The sequence below is a fragment of the Sprattus sprattus genome (genome assembly GCF_963457725.1).
Source record: "Sprattus sprattus genome assembly, chromosome: 7".
NCBI classification, from domain to species: domain Eukaryota; kingdom Metazoa; phylum Chordata; class Actinopteri; order Clupeiformes; family Clupeidae; genus Sprattus; species Sprattus sprattus.
Window position 1 is genome coordinate 16,996,910 of NC_137926.1, and position 17,596 is coordinate 17,014,505.

Below are 17,596 nucleotides of genomic sequence, written 5' to 3' on the forward strand. Positions count from 1 at the left end.
AATGTGAAAATGCTGGAATTCTTTGTTTGGTCCAAATGTTTGCGCTTACTGGACGAGAATATTTAAAAATCTGCCAAAGAGCAACCTTTCGTCTTGATGCGATTCAATTTTTGGTCAAAAAGCACTTGCTATAAGTGGAGTTGGGTGTGTGTGTGTGTGTGTGTGTGTGTGTGTGAGAGACACATGATGTCATGTCATTTATATATTGACCATACACTGTTGTGAAAAGTTTTACTCCCTGAATAGTTCTGGCTGCATCTTTAGTTTGCAAGCTGTCTGTCCCAATGACTATATATATTTCTGAGAGATGGGGGTTGCGTTTGGGATAAATATTAACATATATATATTCAAATGGAGCTATGTATACAGTCATTAGTCATTCTGGGTCCTGAACTGCACTAGCAAAACACATACTACACGGTTACAAGCTCAAACGTGATTCCAAACTTTCCCGTACCTAATATACGACTGGCCATTTAGAAACACTTATTTGAATGCTGTGCTATCTCAGCCCAGTCATTTTATATATGAGAATGACTGTGACATGCCAGTACTACAATCCTTAACTAAAGATCTACCCCAGCAAGGGTTTTCCTCTTCACCGGGCATTATTTATAGAGAATTAGCAATCAAATGCAGCTGACAGCTTTGTATTTTCAGTCACACAATATCCCTTTCATTTAAAATAGTATTCAAACTACTGAGGAAAATACGAATGGATTTATTTAGTGTACTTAACTTTAAAAATAAAGGATTCTAGCCTGTTAAAGTTGGGGAAAGCTGAGAGTTTTGTCCCTTCCATTCAAAAAAGTATTCAATTTATTGTGAAAAATACAGTTGATTTATTTACTTTACTTTAAAAATAGAGAATTTTAACCTGTAACAGCTAGGGAAATAAGTGTGGTTTAGGTTGTGATTATTAGCATTACTGCAAAAGAATGGAGAAGACTTTGTTTCCAGTCTTGCAACGCAGCTCATGACAGTGTATCCCCAGCCGGAAGGGTCCTTCTTCATGGTGATCCAAAAGATTCTGAAGAGAGACAGAGACAACATCATGAGCACATACCCAAAAAGCAGTGAGGCGTAGAACATATTTGGCCAACTTTGAGCAGTGGTGCTCAGAAGGAAAGCTCAATTCTGCCTGTGAGCGACGCTGTGCCAGTCTGACCCAGGTGAGTCCCCCCTACCTGCAGCTGTGGCAGACATGCTGACTTGAGCTGTGCAATCTGGTCACCAACACACCAGCCAAGGCTCACGTGGAAGGAAGGGTTCTAAAAACATTACAGGAGTGAATCGGGAACAGTGAAACCAACAGGAAGGGCTCAACTATTTGAGATGAAGGATCATTGTCAATAAAGCCACTGAAGTTAGACAGTGTTGTTTGTGATTGTTTTTGTGTATGGGTCTATCTGTGCATGTGTGAATAACACGTGACGGACTCGAACCTGGTAAAATGTTGTGAGGCGGAACTCCTCCATGGTTCTGTCAATCACTTTAGTCAACTCCACAAGTTGAGCATGCCCAATGGAGATTTCCAAGCCCAGAAATGTCCTGCATGTACACACCTAATCAGTCCAACAATATATCCATATTTTGGCACCTTCCACAGTTCACTTAATTACATTCACTAAAAAAATATTTTCTGCAGTGATGTGTGCAAGTTATAAAAGCAGTTTGAAACTGTCTTAGAATCTGTGGGGGAGGGGAAGCATGGAGCACGCACCTGGTCTTGTCGCTGTTTGAGTACACATTCAGTCTCTGAGCCAAACAGAAGAACCTGTGCAGAAGCAGCATTGTTTAGTTAAGTCATGCAAAGGTCTTTCAACTCACCTGACAACAGAGACTTTTTGGATGCAACCGACATGTTTTTCAGGAATACAGATGTCCAAATTTCAGAGCTAAGCACAGATTTAAACATATATATTTACTTAATTTGTTAATTCCAAAACTCACAAAGCAACTGACTCTGAGATAGATGTGGCTCTGATCTGTCCTGGTACAGACCCTCACTAGCTCAGGGTCAGATCCCTTTCATAGCGACTTCTATTGAGCCTTTCCACCCTTCCTCACAATCATCACAGCAGGAACCATTGAGGAGCAAAAACACCCACCCCTTGCTGTCTGCCATGCTGCTTCTGATGGACTGAACAAAAGGCTGTATCCAGTGGTGTCGCAGAACTACTGTTTTGGACAGGCTGATGTGGAACTCCTCGGCACGGGTCAGGGGCACGTCCAGGGATCTAGCCAGGGCTGTCATCTCATCCAGCAACTCCAGAAATACCTCGTCTGGCGTGTCTGGTAAAGAGAGAGGCCTACTGTCAGTCTTCAGAGCTAATGAGCACAATAGAGGAATTACACTACAAAGTCAAGTGTCACAGATTGACCATGCAAAAAAAGTACAGAGGTTCCACACCTCAGCCTATCATCATGGCCTAGGGCTAGGCCCTAGGGTAACCTGCAATAGATGGGGCTAGATATACTGTGATCCCAACCACTAACTGCCACTCTAATTGGAGTGTGTATTTTCCATTTTCAGAAAATAGATATGACAAGTAATTGGTTGATTTAAATATAAATATCAAGCATTCAAAGGAAATTAAGGGAGCCTATGTATCATAACCAGGGTATACATAACCCTTCTCCATGTTCTGGTAACAAAAATGTAAGACCCTCTGACGCTCATGGGATTCAATCGCTTTGAGGAATGTCTAGTGAATAACTGCCATATGCCTAATCACAATGTTTGTTGTGTTGTGTGAGTGTCAGTGCAGGTGCAAGTGCAGGTCTCACAAGGCAGGAAAACGTATGTGGCCCAATTCCCCGGCTCATGCTGAAAAGATCGGAGCCGTCCTCCGTGATTGGCGCTGTCGTCAACCCACGGCTCCTCACGGAACATATGCAGGACTGTATCGGGTACAGGTAAGCGACCGTGCTCTCCTTCAGGTAGGGATTCTTTGTTTTGCTCATTACTAACATCGCTGATGGGAAATATTATATTTAGTGAAAAGGAAAACCGCTTACGTTACTGTACAATTTCAAAAGCGAGGCTAAAGTATAACGGCAATTTTGTATGCAAATATTCATTCAAACGTTCAAAATATCACACTCAAAATGCAAACATGTACCTGTTTACAGCTTCGACTTTGGTCCTCTTGCCGAAGCGCGAGCCCTCGCCGTGGCAGGTAACGTTGCTTGATCGTTTTCTTTGAACTGTAAAACAAACGCTTTCATCCTCGGAGCTGCTACTGTAACTCACCAACATTCTATGGCCTTGCTAATAACAAAAGATTACACCACACAGTTATATTCTAAAGATGTCGACATGAGTAATATTCGTAATAACGTGAAAATCGCATTTGACCCCATATTTCGTTTAAATGCAAAGCGCCACTGCAGCGCACCAGCATAAACAGTACATCAAGAAACAATGTAACTCAAGTCTGATGGTTCCGCTCGTTTTCAAGCACATTAGGCGACACGCTTCTTTTACCAGGGCAACCCTGTTTTTATTTTTGTAACGTGATGTTACAAAATATTGGAGTATATTTGGGTGGTGGACGTTTGTGCTGTAGCCTACATTTGAGGTAGGCTATGTGAATACATTACATTTTATATTGGATTTTATCATGTATGTCAACGATTTTATGTAAATCATTGTAGCTCTTTTGTTCAAATGGGAAAATATACTTCGGTTACATGTTATTTATCTGTTAGTATCAGGGTTTTCGAATGAGTGAACTAGCGTATAGTGAGTTCCGGTATGTTTTGTGAAGATGCCAGTTATTTTTTTATTCAGGTTCCTGCGTGCTTGCGCGTTAGCCTGTGGGGGTTTCGGTGGTCAGCGAGCTCTGTGTCCCCTTAGTACTAGATATCCAAAAACAAGGCATTTTAGCTGCAACAGCATTAGGTATGCTAAAGCATTTTAATTAAAACACGATGCGTTGACGTTGCAATGTGGTTGTTATCATTATAGGCGTTCTATGAGTTGATGCAATCACGGATACATCCCCGGGATTGACACGGCTGAGGAAGGAGAGAGGCCTACGGTGTAGGACTGACCAAGACAGGACGTGGATATTCGAGGTAACAGGCCTACGGGTCATTTCAAGACCGCTTATTTCGATGTTTATGGCAATTATTTTTAATTTATACAACGTATAGTGCACATATATTGGTAAATAACCATTATGTAGTTGTTATAATCGAATATTTTATGTTATGTTGTCTTGAAACGTTTTGTTCCGTGGATGAAATAAGCTAACTGGCTATGCTAATATTAGCAGTCGCTAGCTAGCGTTAGCTGTTTTGCAAACTCGCTGATGCAAGGGCTCGGTACAGTACTATACAGCTCCGGTTTTTAGCAGATGAGCACAAACTGAAAATGCTATGCCTGCTGTCGCCATCAACACTGATTTATACATCAGATGGATTTCCTGCTGTCTTCGATTGTTTTTGTAACGGAACATGATTTGACGAATTGCAGGATTTCGCTTCAAAGCTATATGGGTGTATTGACAACTGGGCTAACCTGCTTAGACGAGTGCGTAGCTTTGATGGCTAGCGAGGGCCCGAGATAACGTTGGGGATCCATTACGTTTAGCTAACATTATGGTGTTTCGAATTAATGACGCCTATTGATCAACACATACTTTCGTTTCAGTTTGGGTTAAGACTTTTCTTGTTCTCCTGTGCAGTTTACAGGCTAAGTAACTTCAGTCTAGACAATAAGCTATATGATTTTTTTTGGCCAACCGATTTGTACCTTCCTTAAAGCCCCAAACGACAACCTTAGCCACCACACCTATTTTGTGGTTGCAATCGGTTTCTCTCTTCGGTCATCTCTGCAAGAATAGGTGAATTGAAAAAAAAAACGCTGTCCAATGACCCCACGACCTCCCAGACCTTTTAGAGCACAATGACACCAAGACAAAAAGCAGCATTCCTTTAATAATTGACTTAAAACATAATAACATTTCGAGGAGCCCGTATATGGCTGCACGTTGCTTCTTAATTAGCGGAGAGCAACAAATCGTGCGTTTTTTTTTTGTTTTTTTTGTATATGCCTCCCCATTCTTATTCCATTCTTATTTTTGTACATGGAAATACACAGTTCTGTGATTACATACGATCCATATTGTGTTTGTGTCCAAAAACCGAAGAAGAACTAATGGATTTCAAAGCCCGCTGCATTTGTAATATTTCCAGTAATGTTCTAACATTGTAACACTTAAGTATCTTATCTTAAGCATGGAATTTGTGCTCAATGTCAAAATGTTTCCCACCTGAAAGAAGCAGCTGTAAATATTCGCGCCATTCAGAGTGTAGTCGCGGGTAGGGTGCATTGAGGAAATGGGGGGGGGGGGGGATCCTTAATTTTACCAACTAAAGTATATGCGTGGTGCTTACATTTGACATACGGGGCAGTCAGTTTCCCCATTAGGTCTTCAACGGCTTCAAATCCACCACCACATAACTATAGAGACTGCGATAGTGCAGTATGACAAGTCATCAACGGAGTCGAGTGTTGAGAAGATGCTTACCTTGTTTCCCTTTAGACTCTTTTCTTTACCTTTTTACAAAAGTTGCTTTGATATTCGATATATACGCCATAGCCCAAGTGAAAAAGAAACAGTACGGTGGTTATAATTATTATTGTTGATCTAAAACATTTAACATTACAAATACAATACATAAAAGAAGCTTGTGTATGATCCCAACTAGAGTGCATGGTTTCTGTGATCAGTGCTGTCTTTAGTAATGATGCCCTATCTCCTCACAGGACATGAGTGCTTCTGGAGCCGCCTGAGGACAGGACCAGGACCAGGGAATTAGGGAAACATTTTTCCACGCCATTCTCCACACCCTTTTCTATTTTTTCTTTCCTTTTTCACTTGGTTGATACTCATCCACACCATCATCATAGCATCTCTTTAAGTGGAACACGTGTTTTGCACTCCCTCATCCAAACGAATATATATCCCATTTTTCTCTGTAGAAGGGTCCCACTGAACCGGCAAAATAAGTTTCCCCGTGCCCCCCCACTTGTCCCACCGCAGCCAGTCATCCAGTCACTTCCCCCTGGATCCGCACGGCAAACGGCCCCACTCCACCCCAAAACTGAATCCCTACAGTCGTGCCAGGATGACGGAGGCGTGGCAGCAGCATGCCGTGGCCCCCCCCCCCCCGGTGGTTCACACCATCCCGCCAGGGGCAGAGAGCTCCCTGGGCTGCGCCGTGTACGGCATAGTGCTGCAGCCGGACCCTGCCCTGCAGCAGCAGCAGCCACAGCAGCCACAGACGCAACCCCAAACACAGCCGCCGCAGCCGCACCACGGGCAGCAGCACGGCCAGCAGCAGCATCCGGCTCAGGCGCAGCAGCCCTCCTTACAGGTAGGGGGCGAGGGCGGGCACAAGTGCGGCGCTTGCGGCCACGACATCTCCCACCTGGCTAACCCTCACGAGCACCAGTGCATGGTGAGTCAAGACCGTTCCTTCCAGTGCACCCAGTGCCTGAAGATCTTCCACCAGGCCACGGATCTGCTAGAGCACCAGTGCGTGCAGGTAGAGCAGAAGCCGTTCGTGTGTGGAGTGTGTAAGATGGGATTCTCCCTGCTGACGTCCCTGGCGCAGCACCACAACGCCCACAACAGCACCAATCCCATGAAGTGCTCCATCTGCGAGAAGACCTACCGGCCAGGCTCCTCAGGCAACACCACCCCAAACTCTAGTGCCAACCCCCAACAGCCCTCTTCCGATGCAGCCACAGCCAGTGGCAGCGCTGCGGTAGGCACCTCCTCCCAGCCGACCTTCGAGCCGTCGGTACCCGACAGGCCCTACAAATGCTCAGTGTGTTCTAAGGGCTTCCGTCATCTGTCCGAGCTGACGCGACACGAGCGAGTCCACACCGGGGAGAAGCCGTACAAATGTGAGACGTGTGATAAGAGCTTCAGTCAGATGTCTCACCTCCAGCATCACCACCGCACGCACAGTTCTGAGCGGCCATACAAGTGTGCTGTGTGCGAGAAGACCTTCAAGCACCGCTCCCACCTGGTTCGGCACATGTACGCCCATTCTGGTGAGCACCTTTTCAAGTGCAACCTGTGTGAGCTGCATTTCAAAGAATCTTCTGAATTGCTGCACCACACATGCCAGCCTCAAGGTGCACGACCATTCCGCTGCGCAACGTGCGGGAAGGGCTTCAAGCGGCCGTCGGACCTTCGCCAGCACGAGCGCACGCACTCGGAGGAGCGACCCTATCACTGCGAGGACTGTCAGATGAGCTTTAAGCAGCAGTACGCGTTGGTGCGCCACCGTCGCACGCATAAGGCCTCTGCCGACCGTCCCTTCAAGTGCAACCTGTGTGACAAGGGCTTTCTTCAGCCCTCGCACCTGCTCTACCACCAGCACGTCCACGGCATGGACAACCTTTTTAAATGTGCTTCCTGTGGGAAAGGCTTCAGCCAATCAGGAGAGCTTTTACGCCACAAATGCGGCGAGGCCTCATCGAGCAGTAACTCAGATAAGCCCTACAAGTGTGACGTGTGCGGCAAGGGCTACAAAAAAGCGGCGACGCTGCAGCGCCACCAAAACGCGCACTGTGCTGAGAAGCCTCTGAAGTGTTCGCTGTGTGACCGCAGATTCCTCTCCTCCTCCGAGTTCGTGCAGCACCGCTGCGATCCGTCCCGCGAGAAGCCGCTGAAGTGTCCTGACTGCGAAAAGCGCTTCAAGTACACCTCGGAGCTGGCAAGACACAGGCGTGTGCACACAGGCGAGAAACCCTATAAGTGCTCCAGCTGCGACAAGCATTTCAAACAGAGAGAGCACCTGGCCAAACACCAGAGCGTCCACGCTCGCGATGCTCAGTTCAAGTGCGTGTGGTGCGGAGAACGCTTCGGAGACCTGGGGGCCCTGCAGGAGCACACAGTGCAGCACACCGCTGAGGGAGGGGGCTACCCTGTGCCCTCCCTCATCCAGTGAAACCCACACCTCCCTCCTCCCTGTGTGGGAATGGCCGATGAAATATTCCAGCTGGAGCCTGAAGGCTCCCTCCTAATATCCCAAATCTCCACTTAGTCCCCACCCTCTTGCCATCAATCCAGAGCCCCTCCACTCAGATAAGAAACTACCTGTTCATCAAGAATCAATGTAAGTGTTTGTGTGCGAGAGAGATTTTTTTGTGGAAGAGGGATGGTGCCACAAACTGATCCCCCCCCCACCCCTTTTTTTTGAACAACAGGCTGTTGAAGGCTCTAATTTTTCACATACTGTCCCTTCCTGAAGTACACACGCACACAAGACACATATACACACACACACACACCCACACACACACCCACACACCCACACACACACACATACACACACCTGTCTCGAATTATGCTAAAATACACTCACTCGCCTGTCCCTTTTATTCTAAAACACAATCGCTTGCTCCCATCATGTTAACTCACACTCACACCTGTCATCTCATGCTGAAGGGATGTGCTACTCAGACTGTCTCTTTTCGAGATGAAGGAACAGGAATGAGGAACGGTTCCCTTGTGGGCTCCAACGAAACGTTTCTCTGGTTGGTGGGGTATTCTGGCCTCCATTTCGCACACAAGTCCACCCCTACCCTCTTCCACACACACACACCTCACTTGGCCATTTATGGTCCACAGGTCTAACCTGCCTCGCTCACCCACTCACAAGTCTTTGTCACCCCAGCTGTTACTGACCTGTTCGTCCTTGTGTGTGTGGTGTTGCCGTCTGTGTGTGTGTGTGTGTGTGTGTGTGTGTGTGTGTGTGTGTGTGTCTGTATGTATGTGTGTCTGAGAGGGTGAATAAATGTCCACCCACATAAGACTGCCTGTGATAATGACAACAGTATTGGGTGATTAGCTGTCCTCAAACTGAGGAAACCCAGCACACCACTGTAAGTGAAAGCATACTGTATAATTATTCCTGTGTGTGTGTGAGTGTTTGTGCGCATGTGTGTGCATAAGTGTGATTTAACCTGTTTGCAGTTATTTGTTCCACATAAAACCCCATAGCTAGTGTGAAATATTTTATATTTCTTTTGTTTGAATTTCTTTTGTTTTTAAACTTTAGGGGAAACAGATGTTGTGCTGTCTTTAACTAATACACGTTAGTGAGCGTGTCAGTCTGTCTGTGCCCCAGTGTCCATGGCAGCCCGTCGTCTGTACCGAACTGTGCCGCGCTGCACCAGATCTCGTCCCGCCGTAGCCTACGCTGCACCGGATAGCGTCACCACGGCGACCTGTGGTCTGGACTGTACCAGATCCCCAAGGGACAGCGATTGGATCGTGACCCTCACAGTCTACACATTTCACTGCTATATACATACATATATAGAAGTTATATAGAAATATATATTTCACTCTTCATATTCCCACACACAGATCAGTCCTGAACAAGATTTCCTCTTCTCTATTACTGTATGTACATAGATAGTATGTATGCCAACTGTTTACCAGTCTGTCGTAGAAAGAAAGGAAAAAAAAAAGATTGCATCGTCTTTCTAAACTGCATTATCTATTTTATATGTAACTACTTTTTATTATGTGACTTTTTCGATTCATATTATTTCTCTCTCTCGTAGTGGTAGTTTTGATTGTGATGGTGTGTTTAAGTGTAAAGGAAGTGGTTTTGTGTGTCATGGGCTCTGCACCTCCATCAGTTAGTCTTTCCTCCCTGTGAGGCACGTGAATGGTTGAACGTTTTTTAATCTTTACGCTATTTTTTTTTTTTTGTGTTTATTTTATACTTATGAAGGTTTATGTTTGCATATGGCCTCAGACCTATGTTGATGAGCTCAATAAGTCTCGTTTATCCACAAAGTTCTTTGCTTGTTGATGTGTATATATACACACACGCACACTTCTGCTGGCCCTTCAATGATCTTGTCATGTGTTTGTCAGTGTGAGTCCATCTGCATTGACTGCTGGTGGAGCACTCCCCTGCCCCTACAATCCAGATGGCTGCTGGCTGCCACAGATCTGGCCCTGATTGGGACGGGTCTGACTGAAGCCTGGGGGGTATATCCAAGTATGTGATTAAGTGACAAACCTGGGTAAGTTAACTCAAAAATAAGTGGTAAACCTTTTAAAAGAAGACCACTGACTCTGGCAGACCCAGGTTTGTCACTAAACCGGGTACTTTGAAAATACCCCCCAGGTCCGCGTCAGATCCTGCATCAGAGTCTGCATCTGTACGTGAGGACTCGCTCACCCAACCCTCAAGCAACAAGTATAAATGCTAGTAGTTGGCTGTATGTTGGGCCTTTAGCGTTGACACCAGATACGTTTCCTGTGTGGCAGAGGCTCTTCGTTCTACATATTTTCTTGAAGTTGAAGCAGCGCATCACTTTTAAGGAATAGTTTCAAGGGAAAAATCATAATAATGTGTTCAAAGCATTACACATAGGTATGGTCACTGAAAGGGTTTACATTGTTCAGAGACTTTGCCAAATGTAAGACATCATTTGTATTTTAAATCAGATGATATACAAAGCTAAGATAATTTCACCAGTTAGCAATGTCAAAGATATAAGATTTAGGTCAAAATCATAGTGTGGTTGAGACCCTGAAAGTACAGGAAAACCTACCGACCTTTACTTCCAGGCAGTTGAGCCTGGCAAAGCTTTAGTAAGTCATTCGGTTAGGGGTTCTCCCCAATCAGAAATCACACAGCAACTTGTCTGTTTTATGTTATTGTTAACCGAGTTGTGGTGGAGCTGAAAGTTGTGCAGTATTACCAGAGGCCCCGGATCTCCCCTTTGCAGTCAATTGCATTAGCAGTATGTTGTAGTAGCTAGACCTTCTCTACTAGGAGGCCGCCTGTCAGACGGTTACCCTGATGCTTTCTGCAGGTTTTTCACCTGCATCAGTGAGAGGCAGTTAGCAGTACTGTCAATTGTATCAGTGTGATTCTGTTATAGTTTCAGCTACCTGATTAATTGTGCAGCAAGGTCACCTACAGCACTGTGCTGTATTTGCAACAGCTGCACCCGTGCAACACTGTCTGCAATAACATTGGCTCTGTTAGCAGTGCTGTTGTCTGCAGTAGGGCAACAGTTTGATTCTGTTGTTTGCAGTGGGCTATCCGCTGGAACTCTTTGGCCTTAAATGGGGTTACAGGTTGGATTCTGAACCCAGCTTACGCTCTACGTTTTTTTTTTTTTTTTTTTTTTCCTTCTTCATAATCCCATATATTGTGTGTTTGTTGTGCCCATTTCTGAGTATAAGGTTGTTTTTTTTTGTTATTGCTTTTTTTATGCTGAGATCTCCAGGCATTAAGACAAGGTTGACATCAAGTGGAGTTAAATGAAACTGTATGTCAAATGTTTTTTATGTTCTCAAGTTTGCGTTGTATATTAATTTTTTTATTAATATTGTTTAAGATCTATATATAAATATCTATATTCTGGGTTGAGAGTAATCAGAGAGGCAGGGGAGAGGATGAGGGTGTCAGTAGTGGTGTCATTGGAAAGAGCCTGACCTTTGACCTTAAGAAGTATTAGCATGTGGCTCCTCCCCCCAAAACCTCTGTGGCTCCACCCTGTGCATGCCTGCTGTGTTAGTTCCTGTAGTCTTTCTTGGTATCTGTGCCATCTGGCGCATTTACCTACTCTTTAACTTTTTTTCAAATTGTAGATCGTGGATGAGCTAGTTAAATTACATCATGTGGCAATGGATGTGTACATTCATGCTCAAATATCTGTATGTAGCATTTAATATACACAGCACTAACAAATAAACCTTTTCATTAATAATATGTTATCTGTAAGTTTGTCAGTATTTTCATGGTAAAGATTCTCTAGACAGCATCCATGCCTTTCACCACATTAGAGCTTGGAAGTCTCAATTACTCAGGTAGGTGTCGACTAGCTACACAGCCAGCTATTTCATCAGAAGAGGTAAGTGCATTCTTTTGTTTTTCAATAAACTTACATTCAACTGAAACGAGAGAAAGCGTAGCAGCTTGGTATGTCCACCTTAAATATTACTCAGTTTTAAGCAAATTGTCAAATTGCTTACATGAATCCTTTAATGATTTGGAAAGCGATTACTGAACAATGTTTATTTGATTAATCCTATCAAATCAGTGACATTTATTATACTTTGAAGCAAAATATGCCTATGGTGCATGATCAGAGCGGCATCTAAGTTTTGATATAGGCCTAGTGAGCTCATGGAAGACATCTGCACATTCTACATTACATTCTGTGGAATATGAATAGCAATGTATAAGACAATGGAATTTAGTCATATTTGTGTCAGGACAGGCATACGTCATTCTGTTGCTTTTATCTGCACAGCACAAACAATTTAATGTGAAACGTAATTTCTCACATCCAGTGAGGTAAGGCTCCCTGTGGATTGTTGGTTCCAGGTTTGACAGGTCATCTAAGAGGCAGGTCCTGGTCCAGCAGCTATGGCCCTCAGCTTGTTCCAGGCCTTCGAGTGGGTCTTCAGGGCCATCTGGACATAACACGAAACAACACATACTTTCACAGGAATGATGCACTCTGTACTTTGAACACAAATCAGGCGCTGTTCACTATCCAGCTGGGTATTCCAGAAAGTGTGTAACATATACATTATCTAAACTGGTCAGAATAAATGTAATACTATGGGAATATTTAAATATATAAAACAAAAGCGCTTGAATAAATAATATCTAAAAAGGGGTTTGGCTAGGTTTCTATTCAATGAGATAAATCAATTGCTAGTAGTTAGGGTTGGGCATGAGCAACACAACTGTATTTGGATGTCAGTTTTTATTAAATATATGGAGTCATTTTTTTTTTTTATGGGCCATTGGGCTTTAAAATGTCTATAAAAGTACCCATATGATATGGTGTTGAAAATGCTTTCCCCTTGCATTTTTGTGGTGGTTTAAACTTAAGGACCAGTATTTAATATATTTACTGTACTAAATCATAAAATGTCCATGATATGTCATCACAGATTAAGGAAATACGTTCAATTGATTTACTAGCTTCTCTGACAAAAATGCTAAAGCTAGTGTGTTCTCCTTTTTAAAATTCTATTTCGGAGCCTAACTATCTATTAGGTGATTGAATGGAATGAAAGAGATCATTTTAGCAACAGAAAGTCCACAGTAGTTACCTACCAGATAGTATGGGAGAAACCATTCCATATTTAGCTATACTGTCTGGGAAATGGCCCATCAAAAAAAAAAAGTCGTTCATATGAGATTCTAGGAACATATATTGTATCCTCACCTCTGAAATCTCAACTTTGCGCTCCCAGGCCCGTACAATGTGCTCCAGCTGGTTATGAGAGGCCTTAGCTGTGATGTATTGCAGAACGGGTGGCACACGGTAGTCTGCCAGCTGACCTCGTAATTTCCTGTTAAGAACCTCAGCCTTCACACGTTCCTGACACAGCAACATTGAGTAAACATCAGAGGATGACGGGAACACAGACTTAGTAGCAGAGTCTAGCAATCAGAGTCAACAGCACCGTTTTAATGACAGTGAACAGCAATGTATAAAGGTAGCCTTATAAAATGCATTTCCCACGTGATCATGCTCCACTGGACACAACATGTAATCAATAAGTTTACAAAGTGACTAGACCAATGAGTTTGCTTTCTAGAAAGTACGATGCAGTCTTATAGCAGACTAGAAAAGTAAGCTATTAACCCATGAATCCTTGTTGACAGCTTAATACCCTTAATGTATGCTGCTGACTGTTACAATCTTTGCACCCATTTTGAGATTAACTGATGTGGCTATTTGCTATAAAGTTTCTAAACAGTCAGCAGCAGTCCACTCCATTCATTTGGTGGTATGCTCTCAAATTCTGAGTTGTTTTTAATTCGTTTTCGTTTTAATTTGCACCGCCTGTTGTCTGCCAATCAAAAAATAATCAAAAATAATCGAAGGTAATAAGTCACATTACTTGGATGAAGTAAATAAAGTAGTTACATTACTTACTAGTAATCTATTACCTTTTACATTTCAAAAGAAACCTTCCCAACCCTGGCAGTAAGTAAGACTCTCCAGTCCTTGCTAATGTTTGTGTGCCAGTTTTCTCAATGTGTTAACTTAATTAAACTTGGTTATAATGGAACTTGTCCGTTACCACTAGTGTCATCAAGACAGCCAGGCATTCAGATCCAACTTCCTGATGGTAAATTCAGGCATTTCAGAGCTTATAAGGTCATGCCCAACACACCATATGCAGCAATGTAAACAACAAGAGCCAGAGTGTAAACACAAAGTAGACATAGAGTATGGAGCTCAGTGTAACCAGCAGTCCAACCTCTTCAGCTTGCTCTGTCTCTTCCTCGATCTTCACCAGCATCTCCCGCCGTGAGGCAATATCGCTGCTCAGCAGTTTCGACTCACATGTCGTGTTCTGCAGCTTCTTCTGCACAACACAGCCAAGAAGAGCACTCTCAACAAAGCAACAGACAAAGAAGATGTAGTAGTTCACATTGTTGTAACTAAAGCTTGTGTCAGATGAAGACTTTGGCAACTCAGACCTTATATGAGTTGAGGATCTGCAGGGTGTTCCCTGCCAATAGCTTGAGGCGTAGCAGGTCCTGGTTCCTCTCGTCAATGCGCTCCAGGTACTGACTGTTTTCAATCTTCAGCTGCTGAAAGTCCACCTCGTGCAGCGCCTCTCCCATCTCCTCCTTCTGAAGCATCTGCAGACGGAGCTTACGCTTCTGCACGAGCAATGCTGCATTCTTCAAGCGCAGCTTCTCCACTAGTGTGTCCTGCAGAGGCATGGAAACAAGAACTCCACTAGAGAACTAGATAACTAGATAACCAGGACACAAACTATAGACAAACACAACAGAGAACTGCAGAAACTACAGCAAAAAACAAAGCATTACACCAACAGAGGACCTAAAAAACAGAAAGCAAAACCACCTCGATAACCTGAAACATACACAGTAACTACAGCAGTTCCACAGCAGACACACAGAAGACCATGCACTCCATTGCAAAACAAGACCTAAAGATGGGGTGGTTGTCTAACCTTTGCCCTCATCCTGTCCTCAAAGTAACGGATGACCTTCTCAGCGCCCATCATGACGCCCTTCTTCTCTCTCAGAATCTTGGCCACATCGCGGTCAAACTCATTGCTGGCCTTCTTCACCTCCACAAGCCGCACGTCAGCTTCCTCCAAGGTAGCCTGATGGAAGCACAAAAATATATGAACACTGCACTGCTTAATGACTCTTACTGCCCACATGTCTTTTTAACCCACCCTGGTAGCACCTGACTCTGGAGTCAACCTCCAGAGTCTTTGGACCCTGAATTCATTGTCAGTCATGTTCAGTAACCTTAAGGTTGAGCATCACTCTCTCAGAGGTATCCTTCAGCTTCTCCAGGTCGTCCCTCATCTCATCCATTTCCCTCTGGGCAACATCACATTTCTGCTCCAACGTCAGCTGCTGAAGCTTTTCTTGGGTCATTGTTCGTGCTCTGGTGGTCTTCCTTGCACGGCTCTATGGTTACATGGTAGTACACCTAAGAGAATTAGGCTATGTCCATGGACAACTATGTCACTAAGCAGTTATGTGATATGAACACAGAATAACAAATGAAACATGCCTACTAAGATTGACATACAGTGGTCCAAAGCCTTCTTTCATCTGGGCATTTACTTGGTGCTTAAAAGCCCTTAAAGGACTATATCCCTGTGGATGGATATGTCAATGTTTGTTCTTGTTTGTCAATAAGCCTTTAAAGCTCCCTGAGTTTTCGTCCTAGTCATAAAACACCCCAAGAAACCTATAATCTTCTACATATGGCACTTGTACATCAATGTTTTTAGTTAGAGGACATATAAAACATCAGGGCCTGTCAGAGTACATAAAAAAGTGTAACTGGCCTGAGTCCTTTAGGAGTTAAGGCTTTTCATAAATGTAGCCTGACCGGTAAACAACGACAGACGAGGTACTTTACCGGCCCCGTGTCCCCGTCAGTTCCACTTTGTACCACAAGTTCACGTGGGTCCAAACGACCACAATACCGCTCAAACACGTCGGTTTCAGCTCGTAGAAACTCATTTGAGCGTCTAGAAAAGACCAGTGAGTGTAAAACATTGATTTGGTTCAGATTTGATAGGATATCTACGGAAACATTACTGACTAAGTTAGCCGTCAGCGGTGGTAGTTAAGCTACTTTCATAAACAAAATAAGCAAAAATACATCATTGGATGCGAGAAGTGATCGTTAAACCAGTATTCCTAAAATGTTGCCTTATTGTTACCTTAAATTATGTATAAGGTCAACAAGTCGTCTCTTGTCTTCCAGCAACTCGCTGTCCTCTAACTCCGCCATGGTTACTAAGGTAAACAAAACTCAGCAAGATGCGCGCTTGCGTGAAGTGCTTAGAATCAAACCTCCCTCGTGGTACGACTCATAGACATGTATACATGTCTATGGTTCTATGGCCAAGATGGTTAAATTGTTCAAATTTTAGATATATGCAAATATAGTTATGTGTTGAAGGACTCGGCCAAGATCCAACGTGTTTTTTCTAATATTATTTTTTTTACTTAAAATACATGCACTTCTATAATCAGTGTTCAGAAAACTTGTACCGGACGCGGTGTTCTTTAGCTTTTAATGCGGTTTGAATGTTTTAACAGATAACCCAATCCTATAACAGATAACCTAACTGACCTAACACGACAAATAAGTGCAATATCGATTGATCACAACATAGGCATCATCCCAAAGTTAAAGGATTGACTTTGGCATGTGTGTTAGTGTGTATATCAGAAGTCAATGGAGCAGACGCCCTCTAGTGGGTTTACGGGAAACCGGTTTCACAGGTTTCTGCTTTCTTGTCTGCCTGCCTTTGATTGATGTTGATCTTGTTGGCAATATGTTTTATCTCTCTCTCTTACAAACACACAAATTATCTTTCATAACGGTGGTGGTGATGGTAATGATGGATGGTAGTGGTTGTCAAAAGCATAATATCGTAGATTGCAATCTTTGTGGTGATGATTGTAGTAGGCTAGTGATACAGTGATGATTGTTATCAATATTATCTGGAATGGTGGTGGTGATCTGGCGATAACAATGGTTCAAAAAGAGAAAAGGAGAAAGATGTTTTCAATGAATCACATGTATATTAGTGGGGTAGTGAAACATACAGACACGGTTTCCTAAGCACACTGTCTGTAAATCTTTAAAGGCCTTCAGGTGTGATTTCTTGCATGTTTCATTGTTGAATGTGTTTGCAACCACTGGCTTATGTTTTGAGGTTATAGAGTGCACACAGCCTTATGTGCAAGTGGTAGGAAGGGGTGTGTGTGTGTGTGTGTGTGTGTGTGTGTGTGTGTGTGTGTGTGTGTGTGTGTGTGTGTGTGTGTGTGTGTGTGTGTGTGTGTGTGTGTGTGTGTGTGTGTGTATGTGCGTGTGGCTGTGTCTGTTTTCTCTGCTGGCCTGATTTGGTGTTCACGTGAGCCCGTTTGGGGACAGTGCTGTCAGTCTGGTGACCGAATGGAATTACAAATCTGACACCTGAGGAGCCGCTTCGACGACTGATGCTATCGTCATGGGGTGCTTTCTATACCTAAATCCTCTTGACCACTT

The 17,596-nt window shown here is 43.7% G+C and overlaps 3 protein-coding genes across 3 annotated transcripts; 1 reads left to right on the plus strand and 2 right to left on the minus strand.

Annotated features, from left to right (window-relative positions):
• Positions 1-838: 838 nt before the first annotated feature.
• On the minus strand, positions 839-3,391 carry usb1 (U6 snRNA biogenesis 1). Its single transcript, XM_080842981.1, has 7 exons — positions 3,126-3,391; positions 2,791-2,978; positions 2,112-2,295; positions 1,724-1,777; positions 1,446-1,551; positions 1,188-1,271; positions 839-1,030 (listed from the first exon to the last, which is right to left on the minus strand). Exons 1-7 carry the CDS (start codon positions 3,260-3,262, stop codon positions 926-928), a joined length of 858 nt encoding a protein of 285 aa, XP_080699107.1. The 5' UTR covers positions 3,263-3,391; the 3' UTR covers positions 839-925.
• Positions 3,392-3,832: 441 nt separating this feature from the next.
• znf319b (zinc finger protein 319b) lies at positions 3,833-11,717 on the plus strand. The gene is made up of 2 exons (XM_080842011.1): positions 3,833-4,083; positions 5,780-11,717. The coding sequence occupies exon 2, from the start codon at positions 6,142-6,144 to the stop codon at positions 7,975-7,977; it is 1,836 nt and encodes a 611-aa protein (XP_080698137.1). The 5' UTR covers positions 3,833-4,083; positions 5,780-6,141; the 3' UTR covers positions 7,978-11,717.
• A 690-nt stretch (positions 11,718-12,407) lies between these two features.
• Positions 12,408-16,330, minus strand: cfap263 (cilia and flagella associated protein 263; the record flags this gene model as incomplete). Its single annotated transcript, XM_080842031.1, has 8 exons — positions 12,408-12,482; positions 13,250-13,405; positions 14,295-14,402; positions 14,518-14,754; positions 15,021-15,176; positions 15,328-15,492; positions 15,953-16,064; positions 16,260-16,330. 8 exons carry the CDS (start codon positions 16,328-16,330, stop codon positions 12,408-12,410), a joined length of 1,080 nt encoding a protein of 359 aa, XP_080698157.1.
• Between the last annotated feature and the right edge of the window lie 1,266 nt (positions 16,331-17,596).

What these genes read in the sequence shown, in the direction of transcription:
- usb1 (XM_080842981.1), bottom strand. Translation starts at nt 3,262, where the DNA reads ATGTTGGTGAGTTACAGTAGCAGCTCCGAGGATGAAAGCGTTTGTTTT. An exon ending in CACATACGTTTTCCTGCCTT is followed by an intron (nt 2,296 to 2,790) that starts GTGAGACCTGCA and finishes TCTCTTTACCAG; the next exon opens with ACACGCCAGACGAGGTATTT. An exon ending in GCCTCACAACATTTTACCAG is followed by an intron (nt 1,272 to 1,445) that starts GTTCGAGTCCGT and finishes TAATGTTTTTAG; the next exon opens with AACCCTTCCTTCCACGTGAG.
- znf319b (XM_080842011.1), top strand. Translation starts at nt 6,142, where the DNA reads ATGACGGAGGCGTGGCAGCAGCATGCCGTGGCCCCCCCCCCCCCGGTG.